At 51.3% G+C, this 20,560-nt stretch overlaps 1 protein-coding gene across 5 annotated transcripts in view; it reads left to right on the top strand.

Annotated features, from left to right (window-relative positions):
* SNX29 (sorting nexin 29) overlaps nt 1-20,560 on the top strand; it is a 475,417-nt gene that overhangs the window by 336,213 nt on the left and 118,644 nt on the right. For all 5 annotated transcript variants that reach the window (XM_059154575.1, XM_059154573.1, XM_059154577.1 and 2 more), the window contains exons 17-18: nt 5,666-5,721; nt 9,791-9,872. In XM_059154575.1, coding sequence (XP_059010558.1) covers nt 5,666-5,721; nt 9,791-9,872 — 138 coding nt within the window. The remainder of the gene's footprint in view (nt 1-5,665; nt 5,722-9,790; nt 9,873-20,560) is intronic.

The following is a 20,560-nucleotide window of genomic DNA, read 5'->3' as shown; positions in this document are numbered from 1 at the left end:
AAGAAACCAGGGTTTGTTGAAGCCGGGTGACATGATGATCGGTGGGAGCCTCCCTCATGGTCAAAATGCCCGATTTTCTGCTAGTCCATGGAGACATGATGTGTTCTGCTTGGAGTCTGTAGACTGACGTGTATATCCAAACATGGGAAAGGACCTGGGCTTTCCTGGGGTGAAAGCCAGCCACCTTGGACTGGGTCAGGCCTGTGCCTAGTTCCTCTAGGCCTGGTGCCTGCCCAGAAATCACCCTGTGGTATCAAAGAAGACAGGCAGTAAGAAAAGCATAGGGTTTTAGACACATGTGTACACCTGTGCACATCTACTCTTTTTTTTTTTTTAAAGATTTGTATTTATTTATTTGACACAGAGAGAGATCACAAGTAGGCTTAGAGGCAGGTAGAGGGGGGGGAAGCAGGCTCCCTGCTGAGCAGAGAGCCCGATGTGGGGCTCAATCCCAGGACCCTGGGATCATGACCTGTGCTGAAGGCAGAGGCTTAACCCACTGAGCCACCCAGGTGCCCTGTGCACATCTACTCTTGAGGGGCTGAGTCTTCGCAGACCTTCTTCACTGCATCAGAGCTCTCTGCACCAGCAGAGCCTCCTCACTGTGGATCTGGGTTAATCCAGTTTCTGTGCTTCCCAGAAGCAGAAGCACAATGCAAAGACCGGGGACTTTGGCACAGGAGGCAGCATAGCTTGGTGACAAAAAGTCACCAAAAAGTCACCAAGACTCTGGAGCCAGACCCACTTGCATTTGACACCCACCTTTGTCACTTACCAGCTGAGTGGCCCTGAGAACGTTGCTTTTTGGGCTGCCTGGTGCTCCGCTGAGTGGTTTCGCTCTGATGGCTGGGGCTGCCGCCATCCGGGGCTCCACTGCACTGAACATCCAAGATGGCGCACCCACTCCTCTGGCAGTTGGTTCTGACCTCAAGGCATCTCTGATTCTTCCATTCATCCACACCGAATCCTCTTGTCCTTGCCTGGGAAATGGGAGGGATGCCTGTGCTCACAGGGCTGTGAGGAGGAGGATGTAGGAAGAATTTGTAAAGCAGGCAGCCTTTGACGATGCCCGGTGGGGGTGTGAGTATGTTCGCAGCCCCCCAGGCCTGGGAGTGAGGGCAGCTCCAAGGAGGGGGAGTGTCCACCTTGGCTGCCCCTGCTCGGATCTTGATTCTAGAAGTAGAAGGAGGGAGACTTTTTCCTGTGGTGCGGGCAGTTGCCTGATTAGTTCTTACCTCTCTTCCTCCTTCCCTTCTTATTTAAATAAGCATTTACTTAGCACAACTGTCATTCTTTTTAGCAGAATCTCTGTTATCTGAGCTCTTATCCTAGGCTTGAAGAGTTCCCAGTCAGAACACCAGGGTAAACCAGTGTCTGAATTCCATGTCGGCATCCATGTGAGGGGCTGTGGTTAGCTGTTCCCACCACCACCACCCCCACCAGAAACCCAGGAAATCCTGAGTCAGGAGAGATGGGGGAAGCTTCTTTGCTGATGTACCCCAGAAGTGGATTCTCTGCGAGTCTCACCTGTCCCTCCCCATCCATGGGCCTGTAACACCTGAGCTATTTGTCCAGGAGGACCTGGGAATCATGGCTGCTTTGTTCCTCCCAGAACGGACTCGGCCTTTCCTGTCCCCGCGTACTGCTGTGTGAGTCCCCAGGCCACAGGCTGCACGGGAACCTGCCTTGCCTGCAGGGAGGAGGGAAGGGGGGCATCCATGCTGCTCACCACTTTTTTATGTCCCCAGCTGAGGGCGAAGCAAACAGGCTCAGTCCCAGGTCTGTCCTCCAGGATCGCCTGCAGCTTCCTATGTGTGACAAGGGGTGTTTGTGGCCAATGGCAATAGAAAGTTGATTTTTCTTACAAAATACTCCTTGTCCCACACTTTTTTCATTCCAGACTGTGGAGTAAAATGAGCTTTCTGGATAAGGACTGTAAGCCCCAGAGACCGGTGGTACCGGTCTGGACAGACAGCATGAAAAGACAAAACGGTAGAACCGCGCTAAGTTTGGGTATCGGTGATCAGCACGCAGGTGCTGTCGAGCTTGGCCTGATTTGCTAGAAACATTCCAGAGTTTGGAAAGGTGACAGCTTCTGTTCCATCCAGCCTCCCCGGAACCCACCGAGACATGTCAATGTCTCCTGGCTCGCTGATGCCGATAATGCTGCATAATGAGAAGAAAAGCTCCTAATTCAGGAGGGTTTAACGTCTCCCAGCCACACAGATCCTTTGTCCAAAATGTTCCCTAAAAATCAGCAGCCCTGAGGGTCTCTGTGAAGAAGAAAACGCCTTCTGGGAATGGATGGTTTTAGAAGCAGCTTTTTTGTTCTGCCTTAAAACCCTCACCTTTTGAATCCTCCTGGTCACCCTTTCCCTTCAGTTCTGTGGGGTCAGCCCAGTCAGAACCTTCCCTGTTCCCTCAGGCGATTCCCTGGGTCCAAGCTCTGTTCACGTCCAGTCTGAAATGAGGTAGAGAGAAAGGTGGCGGCATGATGTGCGTTAACAGTGCGGCAGGTGTCTTCAGCCCGGGAGCCCCTCCCCCAGTCTGCTTACCTGCTTCTCACATCATGCACAAACAACCTTCCCCAGACCCGGGTGCAGGCAGGTAGGCTCAGAGAAGAGAGGCCTGGAGCCGCCCCACAGCCATTCAGGAGAAGGTGCTAGAGTTCTGGCCACATCCACGGGGCTCTGCGAGGAAGCGCCAAGGGGAAGGTGATGTCTGCTCCGGGAGGTGCCTTCCGAGCCTCCCCCTTGTCCTTTTCCATCCTGCCTGAGAAAGAGAAGAGCGCTGGAAGGCAAAGTGTCTATTTTCTGGCTTTCTGCACTGCAAGTGAATTTTTGTGGCGGGGGCGGGTTGGAAAGAGTATCTTGTTTACACTGTAATACGAGAGATACTTAGTATATAATAGATGTCTGTTTATGGTTGTGGGAGTCAGGCAAACAGGCACTTCCATCCGAGACAGCGCAGGAAAGTTCAGGTACATCCCACACATCCGTCTGCCCTCTCTGTCCTGAGCTCTGCCAGGGTCATCCTTCCGACCTGCTTCCTTCTCACCTCACTGATACGGGGACATCCTAAGTCACAGTGGTACCCCCCACTGGGCATGTGCAGCTCCCACGGAGACCAGGAGCTGTTTGCTGTGCCATTAAAAATGTATCGGAAACCCTCTTTTGGTGAGATAATAGGTTTTTATTTAAATGTTTAATTGGCAGTACATTATTTCAAAGCTCCAATGATGCAAAGGAATGCTTAATAAAAAGCTTCCTTTCCAGTGTGTGCACCCGCTGTGGAGGCTGCCACTCCCACCCCCTGGTGCCCACATGGTGCCCCTTTTCTAGGTGTCTTCAAGGTCACTGCTAATGTTTCTCTATGTAAAAATGAACACAACTTGATAGTCTTAACTCTCTGCTTTGGCGCCCCAGGTAGTGTGTTAGACTTGCCGTCTGCACCCTGCTTAGGCTCTCACTTGATCTGTCCTGGCGATCTCATTACAGCACACAGAAAGCTGTTTTGTTCTTCAAATCACATTTAAAATTTTTTTCTAAAGCAATTGATTCAAAATATACACTTTTTTAATCTTAATGGAAATACAGCAAATGAAAATTCAGCCTCTTTCTCTGCATTCCCACTCCTACTGCATTAGCAATGATGGCCTCTGTTGGTTGTATTTCTCCAGAACTATTATTATGCTTGTACCCTCAAGGGTGTGCATGTGTAACTCCCTTTTTTTTTTTTTTTTTTTTTTTTTTTTTAAATCTGGCCATCTCATACAGACATGTTACAATTTCCTGAATCATTTCTCTATGGTTGGACCTTTAGATTGTTCGAAAAAATTTTTTTCAACGTACCTGAACAATGGAAAGAGGAATGGTTTTTGTAAATCCTGGTTCGTGTCTGGGATTATTTTCTGTAGATAAATCCTGGGAGTGAGCTGTCTGGGCCAGAGCATGTTGATGTAGGGACTGTGGACACGGCCTCATGGCTTCCCTGGTAGATGAAACCACCTCTCACGCCAGCCATCCACGGGAAAAATGACGCTCACCCTCACAGCAGAGCCACACTCAGCCCCAGCCCAGTTTTTTTGTTTTTTTGTTTTTTTTTTAACTGTGCCTGTTTTTTTTTTTTTTTAAACCTGAGCTTTTCTCAGGTTGGCAGTAGGCAGGTTTTATCCTTCCTGGGTTTGGAGGAATCGCTCAATAGCGGCTCGCTAGCAAAAGCTGCTCTTGGACCCCATTGTAACTGCTTAGCTCCACACACGAGGGGCTCGCGTGGGGTGCTTCTCGCTCCGGGCTGCCGTATGTGGGGTGAGAGATACCCTTGGGCTGATGGAACAGATTCTCTGTTGGTGTCAAGGGTAATAGAACGCCCTGCTTTTCTCAATAATTGCCAGGTGATTTGTACAGTGCACAGTTCCTGAGAATGTCCCACCTGCCAGGCTCTATTGTGCATAATCTGCAGGTGGCATGTTTTATGTTCAGAACGATCCTATGAGGTGTAGGATTGTCCTGCCTATTTTACACGGGAGGACAGTGTGGCATAGAGTGAGCAGGTGTTGTCTCCTGGCCACAGGGCCAGAAACAGCTGGAGCGGGGGTTGACCCTGAGTGGTGTATCCCCTGAGCACAGCCTCCATGACCATGGCCTTCTCCTGATTCAGAAGGGGGTTACCTGGGAAGGGTTCAAGTTTTACCACCTTCGACCTGGTTTTCCCTGCCTTTGCTGAGGGTTTGGAGCAGAAGACCCTTTGAAGTTGGACAGACCTGAACTCAGATCCCCTTCCTGCAGGTGTGGCCTTGGGCAAGGTCTCAGCCTCCCTGAGCCTGTTTCCTCATCTGTGAAGTGTGTTTGTGTGTTGGGGCGGAGGGGGCGGGACCCTGCCCCTCCCTGAAATTGTTAGGGAAATGGACGAACATGGCAGGTAACACAGGAGCTCTGACAGGTGCAGAGTGAAGTGCGTGCTCTTGCCCTGGAGAGCCCCCAGCCTCCCTCTGGTCCTCCCACCCTTCCAGTTGATGAGAAGCTCCATCCCCGGACATGACTCTAGTGTCACCAATTCTAGAGCAGCCACTAGTGCTGAGCATTTGGCGATCTGCCTGACGTCGTGCCTGCCATCCGGCCAGACGGTGCCTCGTCTTTCACCCAGTCCCGCTCCCGTGGGGCCCGTCTGAGTCAGCAGCCACAGCTGTGTGCTGCCTTAAATTGCTCCCTGCATCACGGGCGGCAAGGGTAGAACCGTCTGGAGCCGACACTGGCCTTTCATGTTGACGTCCTAGGTGTGTCTGTGTGTGCGATGTTCATCACGGGGACAGTTGGATATCTTCCCACTGCTCATTTGATCCCTCGAATCTCAGACCCTAATCAGGCCTTTAGAGCTCCAGAATTACATGCTTCTGCAGGCCTACTATTATCTCAATAGGATTAGCGGTCTTCTCTCCGAGAAGAGAACGGGACCCCTCACCGTGCCATTTTTCGATTACCAGAACACCGTCGCTAACCGTCCTTCCACAGAATCACTTGTGCTTTCCCAGTGACTGCGTTTTCACCTCGGTCTGAACAGGGAATGTTCAGGGAACACTGAGAGGCCGAGTTCTTGCGTGATGGTGCAAAAACCGTGGTAACCAAGATGCATTTTTCTCTCCCCCTTCCCCCTCTCCCAATGGCAGGTTCCTGGAGATTTGAGTCAAACGTCCGAAGACCAGAGTTTGTCGGATTTTGAAATGTAAGTCCATGGCACCTGCTCACCAGGGGCCTTTAGAAATAGGACTCTGTTGTTTGGCTTGTGTCCCAGAAGACCACAGGGGGTACTAAAATCACTGTGGCAGGGTACACGGGGCTGATTTGATATCTTAGGGGTGAGAAGTTGTTCGCCTGCAGCCCAAGTCTGGCCTTCAGATGTGTCTTGCTTCTGTTGCTGGGTATTGGAAAACAATTAATTTTGGGGGTCAACATTTAGGATTTGGAAGCTATCATATAACATGTCCATTTCACTTAAAAAAAAAAAAAAAAGTCTCCGCTCCTTAGCAGGCGACAGTGGGAGCTGAGTCGTGGCTGAGTCCCTCACACGGGGACACACTGTGCTGGGGAATTGGAGTTTACAACCCCTGAGTTACTGGAAACAGCAGTGGTTCGGGGCATGGGTCTGATCTGTTACTGGATATGATTCCGTCGGGAGTGTTTGACGGTAAACTCCTGAAGTACTCAGTTGGTCTTCAGATGAGGTTGCCTTGGGGTTTGGACAGGTTGTCCCCTTGGATTGCTAAAGCCAGCGAAGCGGGTTGCAGGTTAGCGCCCAACAGAGCCTCCCTCTGCTGTCACTCAGTTGTCCTGAGCAGAAGGTGGCCCAGCCTGAGAGAAGGTGTCATCGGGGCTAGGACCAGGCCTCGGAGCATTGACCAGAGCCAGGCTGACCTTCCCTGCCCTCCCGGCTACAGGTCTTACACCGGCATGACCTTGGGCAAATCTCTAGACCTTGGGCCCAAGTTGCTCGTTCGTACAGTGAAGGTCACGCTACCCTCCTCACAGGGCAGTGGCGGCAGTGACAGGGAGGTGATGAAAACACCGAGGGTTCAGGAGGCTGCTCAGTCCTTGGGCGGCTGTCAGGCTGGTGTAGGCTGAGGGGGGTGACGTGAGGTGAAGCCATGAAGGATGGAAATCAGGTGTGAGCTTGCCTCCCATGCGCCTGTGGTGGGGGGTACAGCGTGAAGAGGATTATGGGATGGCAACCCAGTGGGGGGCTGGGGTCGGGACAAGCTGGGCAGAGAGGTGAGAGCTGTGGAGGAGGGTTTCAGTGACCGTTGTGAGGCAGAAGGCTCACCATTACAGCTAAACCCATCAGGCACTTCCTGTGGGGAGGGGTCATGCCAGGTCCCTGATGGAAGCCATGAGCAAGCCACAGTCCCTGCCCTCAAGCAGCCACTGCCTGGTCCGGCTCCATCATCTCTCTCCCGAAGATTCGCAGCTTCCTCCCTTGGGTTTGTGCATCTCCACTAAAGCCAGAGGGAAGCGCCATTTTCCTCTCTCAAGATGGAGGCCAAAGTCCCTCACGTAGTTTGCACAGAGGCCACCGCAACTCCTCTGACTCATCCTGTCTTCCCTGCTCAGGATCATTCCTCCCAGACCAGGTCCTCTGTGCCGGGCATTGTTCTCACCCACTGAGTCCCCTTGACAGCCCTGCGACGTGGGTGTCGTCCTCCACATGACGCGTGGAAGCCAGGATTCCAACCAATGCAGACTTGATCTGGGCTGTGCCCTTCACACATGTCAACTCCCTGCCCGAAGCACCTGTCCAGCCTCAGCCTCTGTGATGCCTCGGACCAAAGCGACACCTCAGCCCTCCACCACCACCCCCACCAGTGCCTGTCACTGTCCTGGGATCCAGGATTCCTTGGTGGCACTAACAACAATGATAACTAAATGATGTCTCTTATAATTAGAAACATGTAGGTACCTAACAATGGATCCCCAAAACTCAGAATGTTAAAGTTGACAGAAACGAAGGGAGAAGCTGGAAACTTGAATACCCCACTTTCCGTGTGGAGTCCTAACAACTGGAAAGAAGACCAGCAAGCGAAGAGAGGACTCGGGCAACCTGTGACCCAGCTCGATCCAACAGGCACATGGAGATCCCTCACCAGAGGACACTTTCTTCTTCAGTGTACTGGAACATTCTCCAGGCTAGACCATACAGTAGGCCTCAATACAAGTGTCCATAAACTTAAAAACATGGCCGTTACACAAAGTGTCTTCCCCGATTTTGGTGGAATAATCATTGAGGGAATGGTCTTTCTTCCTCTCCCTGAGGGTGGGGACTGTGTCTGCCTGCTTCCTTGTTCTGTCTCCAGGATCTAGAGTAGTGACTGATGCGTAGTAGGTGTTCAGTAAGTGCTTGCTTTATGCACGAAGAAACAAATGAAAGAATGAACAGATGAATTAATGTCTAGGAGACAGATGGTCATGTAAATCATTCCTTTAAGATTTTATTTATTTGATAGAGAGAGCGAGCATGAGCAGGGACAGAGGGAGAAGCAGACTCCTCTGCTGAGCAGGGAGCCTGACACAGAGCTTGATCCCAGGACCCCAGGATCATGACCTGAGCCTTAGGCAGACGCTTAACCAACTGAGTCACCCAGGCGCCCGTCTCTCTCTTTTTTTTTTTTAAGATTATTTATTTTAGAGAGAGACAGTACACAAGTAGGTGAAGCAGAGGGAGAGGGAAAGAGAGAATCAGAAGCAGACTCTGCACAGAGCGTCAAGCCTGAGGAAGGGCTTGATCCCACATCCCTAAGATCATGACTTGAGCTGAAACCAAGAGTCAGACTTTTAACCAACTGTGCCACTCCAGTGCCCCCATCATGGAAACAATGCTCTGAAAGAGAGAGATGCCTAAGGCAGCCCAGGGTGTCTCGCCCTTGCCAGTCAGGAAGGTTAACGAAAAGCAGATTGTTTGGTCCATTTTTGCACTGCACCCATCCCCTTGACAGAAATGAAAGGGGAGCACTTAGGCCCTGGTACAATCTAAGGGACCTTTCTAGGAGGAAAGCCATTACAGGTACAAGCCAACTTGATGGCTCAGAATTGCAGTTTTACTTGGAGCTCTGAGGAAGTGATGAATTATTTTGTCCCCTGAAGGAGGTCTGCACCTTGTCTCAGAGCTTAGAAGGAAATGCTGCTTCAGGGGAGAACCATTTCTTTGTGAAACTGAACTGCTCCCCCCTGCAGAGATGGGGAGGCCACTGAGTCACGGAATCTTCCACCATCTCAAATTGGCTTCTAAGCACAGGAGGCTGGCGCATGGCTCTGAGCTGCTCTTGAGAGAGGAGGACAGTTCAGGAAAAAGCATTTAGCCCTGGAATGACTCTTAAGTAGAGGCCAGGACTGGAACCTCCCAGCCCTCCCAGAATTGTGCAGTACCGTTTTGATGATCGCCAGGGCTGATTTTCAAGCTTTAGTGACAGTCGGCGCAGCTGTCCTCGAGCCTTGGATTCCGCTGGTGGAACATGAGCGGTGGTGGGTGTGTGGACCCAGAGCCTCACAGTTGGGTGAAAGTCATCTCATAAGACAAAACTCGCAGAACTGACAGAACCAAAGTGACCCTTGAAGACCCCTTAAATATCCTGTGAGGACTAAGGGGGTTACTGTGGGTAGAAGCGTGGAGTCCTACATTGTAGGTTCTCAGTAAATGATTTGCACTTGAATTTAAGTCTTGGCTTACTGGAGCCGTACACAGTGTTTCTGGAAAGTTGGAAGAGGGGTGTCCGTGCCTGCCCTCCGGGTTTCCCTTTCCCCACCCCAAATAGCTGTTGCTTGCCTAACTGTGGACGCCCACCTCCTGAGCCTTTTTGCAGAGTCTGATCTTAAAAATGGGTGCCAGGGTCTAGATCGAGCACAGGCAGGAGGGGGTGCGACTCCTCTGGGTGGTCATCCGCGCATGTGACCCTCATAGCCACCTGGGGGCTTCCGATTATCAGCCCCCTTTTCAGATGAGGAAATGGGTTTAGGTAAATTCTGAGTCACGGTGACTCAGTTGTAAGAACGGAATGAGCCCTTGCTCGTTCGGAAGTTCAGATTGTGATTGTAAAGAATACACACGCGCGTGCACACACACACACACAAGTCCTCGCAGAACAAGGCTAGGGACTGGCTACGCACGCCCACACTGGTCCCACGGACTCCTGTGTGCACTGGCCGTTGTCGTCAGTAGCTTGCCGGTAACGCCTCTTAGAGAAGATGGTTTCCTCTCACTTTCTCAGCAAATTAAAATGACAACTTCGGATCTTTCCTTTGGGCAGATCAACGCGGGCACTGATCAACGTGTGGATCCCGTCGGTGTTTCTCCGGGGCAAAGCGGCGAACGCCTTCCACGTGTATCAGGTGAGTCCCCGGTTTTCGGGTGGGTGTCCCTGCTCTGGCGGGATGGATAGCTGTTTGTGGCGCTGTGGTGCGACTGCCTGTCGGCGGCGGAGTGCTGTCCCCAGGCGGCATTCCGGCCGCCCTGCCTCCCAGAGGAAGCGGTCCTTCCCTCGTCCATACAGGAGGGACCGGGTGCGGCTCCTTCCAGCCCATCAGGCCTCTCGGTGTGGCCTCTGCAGATCTGAGCTCGGACTGCTGGACCCAAGATGGGGTCTGTCGACTTGTGTTGTAGCCATAGGGTCCAGGTATTGGTGCTGCCTCGGGTGTGCTAGGACCTGTGGCCGGACATTTGCCACTTGGATCCTGTGCTCAGGTGTCCTCTTGGGGCTGGCGTTCTCTGCAGCTTGATGGATGACACTCTGCCTACCTGGAGGGTTTTAGCATCTCTCCAAGAAAAAAAAAAAAAAAAAAAAAACAGTGAACTTGAAAAGAGGAGCCCTGGTTTCCATTTTCGTAGCCTTAAGTGAATCTCTGTTTCCTCATCTGTAGGTTGGAGACAGCCCTACCACTTAGCTTGCAAAGCTCTTGTCAGGTTGAGGGACGTCTGGCACCCTACGTAACCTCCGTGTTCTCATCTTGATGCTTCTCCGTTCCCAGATGCTCGGCCTGTGTGGTCTTTGGGGACAGGCCTGTTGCGGGGGTATGATTTATAGGCACAGGCATCAGCCTGACACATGCATCTCAGCACCTCACGGACTGATGCGCTGGGGTAGGGCAAGGCAGCTCGCGCCAGAGTGACCTTAGTTTACGTGTTGGTCTGGACAACGGCAGTTAACAAGTAGCAGGTTCGTGAGTGTTGGAGAATCTGAGTGTTTGTGATGCTCTCAGCTCGGGCTTGGAAAGAGAATTAGACATGACGGACTTCTGTGGGTCCCCTTTGTTGTCTTTCTTCTCGAATGCCAAAAACCAACCAAACACCTCTTCCCTGAGTTCTCCGTTCGAGTTCTGCTTTGCGGTCATCAGAAAGCTGGGAGACGTTGCCTGGACGCTGGAAGGGGTGAAGCCGCCAGCTTTGTTTCAGAGCAAAATGAAAACGTGATCTCACTTGAGCGGTCTCCTTGGTCTTTCACGTCTGCCTCTCCCCACCCCCTCTCTGCCCCCAGCCCAGGATGGGGTCTGGCAGGTTGTAGCGTCTAGAAGTCAGTTATGAAAGGAGACGGACACAGCCCATGTGCCGTTGCCTGGGAGATGGTTGCCACGGTGGTCACAGTGGCATCTGTGCCCCTCTGCCCCTGTCCTTCATGGCTTCGGAGCTTTCCTGGGTGCAGCCCAGGAGTCGCCCGCATCAGCCAGAGCCACTTTGTCTCACACGGCGGGCTCTCCCAAATCTTCCCGATGCTATCTCTGGAATGCCGCTGTTTCTCCTCTTCGCTAACAGTGCTTCTAGCTGGTTTCTTAAGAGCAAAACCCGAGCTTGTGTTTGGAAACATTATAGAAAGCTTTTGGTTTGTGGTGTTCTTTGTTTTTTTAAGATTTTATTTGTTTATTTGACCAAGAGATCACAAGTAGGCAGAGACGCAGGCAGAGAGAGAGGAGGAAGCAGGCTCCCTGCAGAACAGAGAGCCTGATGTGGGGCTCGATCCCAGGACCCTGAGGTCATGACCTGAGCTGAAGGCAGAGGCTTTAACCCACTGAGCCACCCAAGCGCCCCTGCGGTGTTTTTATCATAAGCGATACTGGATAGAAGGTAACTCATTTAAAAATGAGGATACCATTGGACATTAAAAAAGTGCATTCTGTATATCTCTTCTAAAGATTTGAGATAATTTCCAAAGAATTCCTGTAAAAGAATGATAAAATAGAAGTAAAGAGAGGAATAACAGGGTTCAGGAAAATGTGAACTAGGAGAACTTGAATTAAGGAAACTCAGAATCACACATGTCTGTCACGGGCCCCTCTGTGATTATTCTCATAGGTTGGTGAATTTCCTGTGGGCTTCCTGGCAGTCTGTGTGAAAATGGGAAGGTGGCTCTTTTGGATAATACCATGGCTAATGAAAAGAAAATAAGTCAGCTCCTCAAAGGAAGCTCCGAGAGAAACTTGTGCGTCAGATTAAGCAATACTGAAGGATGTAGGAGACAGTCCCCCATTACATCCCTGTGACAAATCGCTGTCACACTTCATCAGATCCCCCTCACAGGGGCCAAGGGCATAACCTACAAAAGGAAGCAGTTCATTTGATGAGCCAAGAGGAAAGGCTCCTCCGCACGTATGATTCCCTCGGTAGATCTGGGCTTTCCAGTACAAGAGCCACTGACTACGTGTAGCCATTTAAATTCACGTGAACTAAAATATAATAACATGAAAAAGGCAATTCCTCAAGTCTGCTGGTCACATTTGCGTGCTCAACAGCCACACGGCTCAAGGCCACTGTGCAGGGCAGCGCAGATACAGGATATTTCTGTCACTGCAGAAAGTTCTCTGGGGCACTGGGGGCCTAGAACAGTGTCTCCGGCCCGAGCATGGGGAGGCAGGCTACGTCAATGTGTGATTGGTCAGGCTTTAGAAAGACAGAGGCTGGACATGAGCTACCAAATCTTGCAGGGAGGAAGCCATTTCCTTTTCAGCTCTTCCCTGGCTTGGGGTTCCCAGGTGGGGTAGGAGGAGACCCGGAGCGTGGCCCCCATGCCCCCCCGCTCTCTTCAGTCTTGCTGTTGAGCAGAGACCAGAAGACCCCAGAGGAGAGCCTCAGCAGGAGCAGACTTGAGCCTGATCGTACACGTTGTTTTGTTTTTACTGTGTTTATTTATACATTTGCCTTCTAGTTATGGCACAGAATCCTGTTTTCCACCCACCACGGTGATGCATGCAATTTAAAAATAAAGTTAAGAAGAAACAAAGCGAGTCTGGTTTTAAAAAAAAAGAACCAAACACCAAAGCAACACTATGTAAATGATTATGTAAGCAGCAAGGGTTCAGGGCAGCGCTACATGACCAGTCGTGTTTGGGAAACGTGAAGCGGAGGGAACGGACAGCGTGCGGTAGCTCACTGATGGTGACAGTCCCCCCAGGAAGCCACAGTGGCCGCTGCCTGTGGCTGGTCTGTGTGCGTTCTGTCCAGGAGCTCACTGAGCCCTCACACCCGCCCCGTGCACAAATGCTTCTTACCACCATCTTATCAAGGAGACAGCGAGGCACGGACAAGCATCTCCCTCAGTAACACGTTTTCGCCCAAGTAGCATTTTCTCCAAAAAGGTCCTAGTTGGCAGAGGTTCTGAGAGTGAGGGTGGAGCTCTTCAAAAATCCAAGAGGTGAGGGGAGAGACAGGTAGCATCATGCTGGAGAGCCTGCCGTGAGGTCTAGAGAAGGAGCTCACGGGTGCCAGTGAGCTAAGGGTGGCGCCAGGGCTGTCACTGCGTATTGTGAAGGGGTCGGGAGTTGTGTTTTGCGCAAGGATTTCTGGGGAGAGGTGCCATCCTCGGACACGATTGAATGCAAGATCTTAAAAAATGGTTTGTGCCTTCGAGTGCTGTGCTTTCTGCACTTGGCCCCCACGTCCGAGATGGGGGCCCGGCATGTTCAGGCACTTGGAGGAAATGGCAGCATTTGAACAATTCTCAGAACACCAGTAAAATCCATGTCCAGAACTTTCACCCATGAATATTTCTGACGCTTCCGGCCCCTGCTAATGCTTGGCTGCCAGCAGACACCAGCCAGGGACACAACGACTGAACAGCAGCAAATAAAATGGCAGAAACTGTTTACTAACCGGTCTTGCAAGGTTTTTGTCTTTCTCGCTGTGTTAACACAGCGTTGCGCTTGTGAGCTCCATTTTCTGTCACTTCTGTGTGGTAGTTACGTTTATTGTTAATCAGTTCCTGGTTTATACCTTTGCAATTATTTGATCTGACCTCCAAACAAGATTGAGGTCCACTGTCTTTAATATTCTGCTGTTGTGTTTATAAAGGGAGGTTAGGCCTTTAAAAAAAAAAAGAAGAAGAAGAAGAAGAAGAAGAAGAAGAAGAAGAAGAACCTGCCTATTTTTCTCCTAAGCAAATATTACAGCCACTAAACTGGTATGAAATCATCCACCAGTACCCTTACTTTCTGAACCCTCAAGTCTTCGCCTTTGAAAAGAAATGTGAGCTCTAAGTACAGTTGAAACCGGTCCTCTATGTGGGACTAATTTCAGCCTTTGAACTTAACCACCGGCAGCACTGGCTACTGGACAATATTCCGTCTGCGCAGCCCAGCTAATTAGGTCTCCTTTGTATTAAAAAGGAATGTCGCTTTGTTTCAGCAAAGCTCTTCCCTTCTTGAATACGTCCCCTTTCCTGGAGACCACAGGGTGTCCCTTGGCTCAAAGAAACGGCAGTGCCTGGGAAACTCCCATCCAAAAGGAAACCGTGTCCCCTGGGCAGCCATTCGGAAGGTTTCTTCCAGCAGAGCGTCGTTTTTACACGACGCGGGGAATCCATTGTTTCTCCTGTTAGATCACAGGGCCTGGGAGGGCTGTGAGGCCGCAGGTGGCGGGGAGGAGGGCGACATGGTGGCTCTCAAGGTGGCGGACTTCTCAGCCGTTCCTTTTCATCCTATTCCCCCAGAGGCTTCGCCCGTGGGTCCTCGGGTTCCGTGCCTGCGGCTCTGTGCTTAGGCTCACTTTTAGGCTGTGCACCGCATGGGCTCGCCTCCGGAGCCAGCTGTGTGGAAGACACCTTTATACCAGAGTTTCTCTGACGGGATAATTCTTTGTGCGTGGGGGGAGCTCGCCTGTGCTACGTTTTTCTGTTGTTGATCATAAATGGGACCCTATGATGCATGCCTTCCTCCTGGGTACACAAGTCTCTCCCGCCCTTCCTCCTTTTAAACTTCTGCACGTTATTTCCTAGAATGAGGGAACCATTACTCACTATTCTGATGCTGGACATTTCGATTTTCATTTCCTGGCCATAGCCTACAAAGCCGCCAGATTGTTCTAGTACAGATCTCTTTGTACATACTGTAGGCATGTCTTACGGATAAGTAGTTAGGGAATTTGACGAGGGGGAGAATGTATACATTTTTTATCATAATAGGCCTCGGTAAATTGCTCGTCTGAAGGCTGAATCACTTTTCAGTCATACCAACAAGGTGAAAGAATGTTCTGTCCCCATGTCCTTGCCATCATCGGCTATTAGCAATCTTGAAAATTTCACCATTCTGATAGAGGAAAAAAATTACATTTCCTTGATGTTTGAATTTGCATTTTCCTTACTGCTCAGGAGGGTGGGCTCATGTCTTTGCTGTAATTTGCCCTTCGTGTTTTGTGTGCGTGTGAATTGTCTGTGGATGTCTTTCCTGGTTGTTTCGCGGCATCGTCCATCGCTTCATTACCCATGTGTAGGAGTGCTGTGGGTAGCAATCCTTCATACCCTACCTTTCAGTCTTTGGCTTGTCTTTTAGCCTGACGAATGAGGTTTACTGAGTCTTCCTCTGTTACCTGGTCTTCTCATCTTGGGAAGCAAGGGGTTCCTTGGCTGACCCGCTGGGGTCTACTCTGCCTTACTCAGTTGTTACAACAGCCCCGAGATCTTACAGATATCTTTGCCCACCTCTAAAATGGAAAGAGCATGTTCAAAATGGTGAGTTAATAACTCGTCCAAGGTCTGAGAGTAGAAGCATCCGAGCCAGGATCACTACTGGTCTCTCTACTCTGAGTCTAGGGCTTTTTCCTAGATGCCCAGGCTTCCTCCAGAGGACAGAGTGGAGACCAGTGAGCAGAAGTTGGAGAGAAATAGGTTTTGGCTCATCTACTGATACCTGAACTGACTGTTCATCTCTCTTTTTCTCCCCAGACATCCTGCAGTAGGCTGGGTGCTGGGGATGTTGTGAATGACAGAGATGTAGTCTTGGTCGCTGACTTCTTGATATACGGAAGATTGAATGTAGAGAGCCCATCAAAGGCAGAGTGGTCTTACCAAGTACTGATCTTGACAAAACGCTGCCCCCTGCCACATTTGACCCTATTCTATGCTAGAGAGACCAGATGACCTCTGAGGCCCCTTTCCAAGTTTGTAAGAACTGACACATATATCTGGTCTACATGGGCGAAAAGGACTTTTTTTTTTTAACTGTCCTGGCATGAAAAGTGGATACACAGTTACTCCTCCATCTGACTCTTCCATTACTGCCCCCGGTGCAAGAAGCAGCCAATGTACTGACTGTCCCCAGCCTTGGATTTCTTGGAGGAGGCTTTGTCTGGGCCCCTTGCTGCCGGCAGAGTTAGAACAAGAGACCGAGACTTGCCCCCAGAGCAGAGTGCTGCTACATTCCACACCTCGGGGGCTCAGCAGAAGCCAAGGGCTTAGGTTCTCACCAGGGTTCTCCCATGGTAGTCGTGGCCGTGGCTGCCGTGTTTACATCTCTGGGTCTTGCCCTGAAGCCTAGGCCCAGGTGCGCAGTGGGCCCTCCAGTACAGGCTGTGACCTGCAGCTCTGGGAGGCACTGCTGCTCACCGGAACACCGGCTGTTCACCTGCCAGAAGGTCGGCTCCGCGAAGCCACAACTGGGTTGTTTTTGCTTGCTGCTGTATCTCCAGTGCTTAGAATAGGGGAGCAGGCTCATTGCATGACGGATGGATGGATGGATGGACGGAGGGACGGACGGACAGACCAACGAACCATTTTTAACTCCAGTTCTCCACCCGAAATAAGATTCTGCTAGGCGCCTCTCATCAGAGTGAGAAGTTCTCACTGTGTTGGTTCTATCAGACTCTTATCTAAACTCCCCGGTCCTTCCAGATTATTTCTCTTGGCATCATTTCAGCCCTGCCTCAGTTTTCTCACTGATCGGAACCACTTTCCTCCATGTTGATAACTGGCCCGGTTGTGGTTGAGGAAGTTTCACCTGCCGCAGGTACTGTGCTGCTTTGCCGTGGAGTAGTGGTTTAGTTCTCTAGAGCTCAGCAGCCGAGGATGGCCTGGATCTCCAGCCATAATCCCCAGACTCTCCCATAATCACCCGTATGCCATCAGGGCCCCCATCCCAGCACCTGCCCCAGGATTTCAGGTACTAGGAGTAAGAGTTCAAGTTTGGCAAGGTGGGAGCCTTTAAGAAGGTCAGACAATAAGGATTCATTGACTTCTTGTGAATCAGGCACTGTGCTAGGCCCTGAGGATACATTCGTGAACATTATGTACATGATACCCACCGCCCCACTGGAGTTTATAGTTCTACCAGAAAAGACACCTTGAACCTGTTAATGTACATGTAACTCAGAGATAAATATATCATTACAAACTGTGGATGTGCAGTGAACGAATACTACATAGGGTTCCAGAGATTATAAGAAGGGGCCCACTTAACCTGGGGGTAAGAATGGGGTTCTTTGAGAACATCCGCTCATTTTCTAAAGGACAGTTCAGAGTTAATGACGTAAGTAGAAGAGGGACAGTCCAGGCCGAGGGGGTTGCCTCGAAGCAGGAAAGAGCTTGGTGCGGGGAGAGAAGGCAGAGAGGCTCAGGGTGCTGCCCCCAGCTGGGTCTTCCAGGGCTTTCTAGTGAAGCCTGCCTGCCTGCTTGCCTGTCCGTCCACTGCCCCATCCACCCATGTGTCCACCCGCCCGACTCTCCAGCCAGCCACGCACCCACGCACGCAGCTGTCTGTCCACCCGTCCACCCGTCCACCCACCGCCACCTGCACACCCAATCGCTATTGCAGGAGCCCAGGGGAGAGGGAGCGCCGGTGGAGACCTGCACATTGGCCACGGAGAGCAGAACAGGTGATGTGTCTGAGGTGTGGGTTCATCCGGCTTTCCGGTACCCGGGGTGGGGAGCAGGCCAGATGTGGACTCTAGAGTCAGTCCCAGTGTAAACCCCCACGTGCCTCTTTGTTTCTAGTTGGATGACCTCTTACGGTGGGGTCTTTATCATTCTGCTAAGGTCCCAGTGTTCTCAGCTTGAGAGAGATTATTTCCTTCATAAGGTTGTTGAGAGCTTTAAATGAACACACGTCTTAGTACTTAGCGCAGTACTTAGCCTACTCGGTGAATGGGAAGGACCCAGAGAATGCAGCCAGTCTTTTTTTGTTGCTGTTAGCATATAATGTATTATTTGTCCCCAGGGATACAGCTCGTGAATGGTCAAGCTTACACACTTCACAGCAATCCCCATAGCCACACCCTCCCCCATGTCCATAACCCCACCACCCTCTCCCTGCCCCCCCAACCACTTCTGGCAGCCCTCAGTTTGTTTTGTGAGATTAAGAGCTGCTTACGGTCTGTCTCCCTCCCCAGCCCATCTTGTTTCATTTTTTTCTTCCCTACCCCCCACGACCGCCCTGCACTGCCTCTCAGATTCTTCGTATCAGAGAGATCACGTGATAATTGTCTTTCTCTGATGGACTTATTTTGCTTAGCATAATACCTTCTAGTTGTATTCACGTCGTTGCAAATGGCCAGAGTTCGGGTTTTTTTGATGGCTGCATAGTATTCCTGTGTGTGTGTGTGTGTGTGTGTGTGTGTGTACCACATCTTCTTTATCCATTCCTCTGTTGATGGACATCTAGGTTCTGTCCACAGTTTGGCTATTGTGAACATGGCTACTATAAACATTAGGGTGCATGTGCCCCTTCGGATCACTGCGTTTATATTTTTGGGGTAAAAACCCAGTAGTGCAATTGCTGGGTCGTAGGGTAGCTCTGTTTTGAGGAACCTCCATGCTGTTCCCCAGAGTGGTGAGTGCAGTCATTCTTACCATTGCCCCACCAAACAAGTGTGTACCTTGGGCACACACCTGTGCCTAGGATTTGATATACACGTCTGTGACGTGAGTCTTCACACCCGCACGTAGGCACTCTAGACACATGGTGGCCCACAGCCTTAGAAATCTGTTCCTCTCCGGGAGGGACCCAGAGCCCCTGTCACCCTCTCCTTGATTGCGCCTGGTTGAGCACCCGGACTCAGGGTCTGCCCGTCCCTGTTCTGCTGACACTAGAACACCCGAACTGGACCTTCCAAACAGGGCGACGCCATACTGCGGGCTCCTCCCTGGGAAATGGCGGGACGGTGCCCCCCCCTCCCCTGCCCCCCCGCACCCCACACTGAGGTGGAAGACGGTCCGGGGAGACGGTTGATGAGCAATTAGGCAGCTGCTCCAATGTCAGCTGTCACGATTTATGTTTGTGTGACGAATGTGTTCCCAGGCCCTAGGGCATGGGAATAATAACTCTTTTATTTCTGTGTTTAAAAAAATAACTTGAGGGGGAAGAAAAGCCCAACTCAGTGCACTGGTGAGTAAATGCCTTTGCTAGCACGGGTGAGCCCTCCTGGGATCTGTAGGATTTGAACTGCGCTGGTGTGGGAGGGCTTTCCCGTCCCCGTAGGTGCTCTCCGGAGCCCCCGCACCGACACCGGCGGGGCTGCTGGGTTTTGTCCATGAGCCGGGCTTTCAGAAGCCCTGGGCTCCGAGCAGAGTACGAGGGGTGGGGCTGTTGCTTGAAGCTTTGGATTTTTTTCTCCCCACCCTACACCATCAGATCCAGAAAAGCATTTTGAATCCAACCTTTAAAGGTTATCTCCTTGTGGCGGCGGCAGACTCATCCCGAGAGACTGTGAATTCCAGCTCGTTGCCAGACTTGCCTGCAGAGTGAAATTCTGTCAGACCGCCCTGGCTGTCTGCGGCAGGAAGCAGCCCTGCAAGCTGGCGGCCGTGTGGAGGCTGCTTTTCGGGGCTGGGGGGAGAGGAGTGTGTGACAAGTGGGTAGCGCGCTGGTGGGGGGGGGGGGGGGTCTCAGGAAATCTCGAAGGATGGTGTTAGGACCGTGAGCGTAGCATGATGAAGACGGAGAGCGGGTTGAATCTTCCCTTTGGGGTTATGTTGCCGCTGGTCCACTGTGGCCCAGATGACAGGAGGCTGGTGTGGAGGCAGAGGGCCCGCAAAAGATCGACAGGGGGACGAGCTTCTGACACCCCAGTTGCCAGAATCCTAGAAAGGAAAACAAGCTGCACTTGGCAGCGTGTGATAGAGAAGATGCCACATGCTAGAACCGTGGAAGTCAGTGCGTCATGTTACCAAGTCTGCCCCTCCCCTGCCTGCTTTTCCTTTAATCTATTTATGAGATGCTAAATACGGGAAACATACAGAAGGCCACTGTGAAAAGTAAGCACTGGTACCTATTAAGCCTTTCCTCCTTCTGATCCGAGAGGAAGCATTTTCCACCGCTGTTGACAGATGGGGACGTTGAGGTCAGAAAGCGCAGTAAACTGCCCAAGGTACCACCAGTGGGTGGCTGTCAGGGGGACACTGCAAACCTGCATGACTCTCCAGCTCTGGGTTGTTTAAGAGAAGAATGCTGCTTTATTCTTGTTAACTGAGTGTCCCAAAGAGGGAGAATGTGAAATAAAGTGACTGAGAATGGGGATAGTGGTGATGGTGTTGGGATCGTTGGTGGTGATGATGGTGGCTGATTGTTGGTGCTGGAGGTCGGTGAGGATGATGATGGTTAGAGCAGAGGGTGGCTGGTGGTTGGTGAGGGTGGCGGGTGATGGTGCGGATGGTGGTTGTGAGGAGGAGGAGGGTGGCTGGTGATGGCAGCAGCTGTGTTTCCCATGTGCTAGACATTGTGCCAAGTTCTCTCCATGTTTTGTCTCCTTCAACTCACAAAACCGATGGGAAAGTTCTAATTATAGCTGTAGGAATAAGAAGAGCCCCTTGTTTTCCTCGAATACCCCA

The sequence above is a fragment of the Mustela lutreola genome, chromosome 17 (assembly GCF_030435805.1).
Source record: "Mustela lutreola isolate mMusLut2 chromosome 17, mMusLut2.pri, whole genome shotgun sequence".
NCBI classification, from domain to species: domain Eukaryota; kingdom Metazoa; phylum Chordata; class Mammalia; order Carnivora; family Mustelidae; genus Mustela; species Mustela lutreola.
The sequence above is the reverse complement of the archived record's forward strand: the minus strand, read 5'-3'. Positions and strand labels throughout refer to the sequence as shown.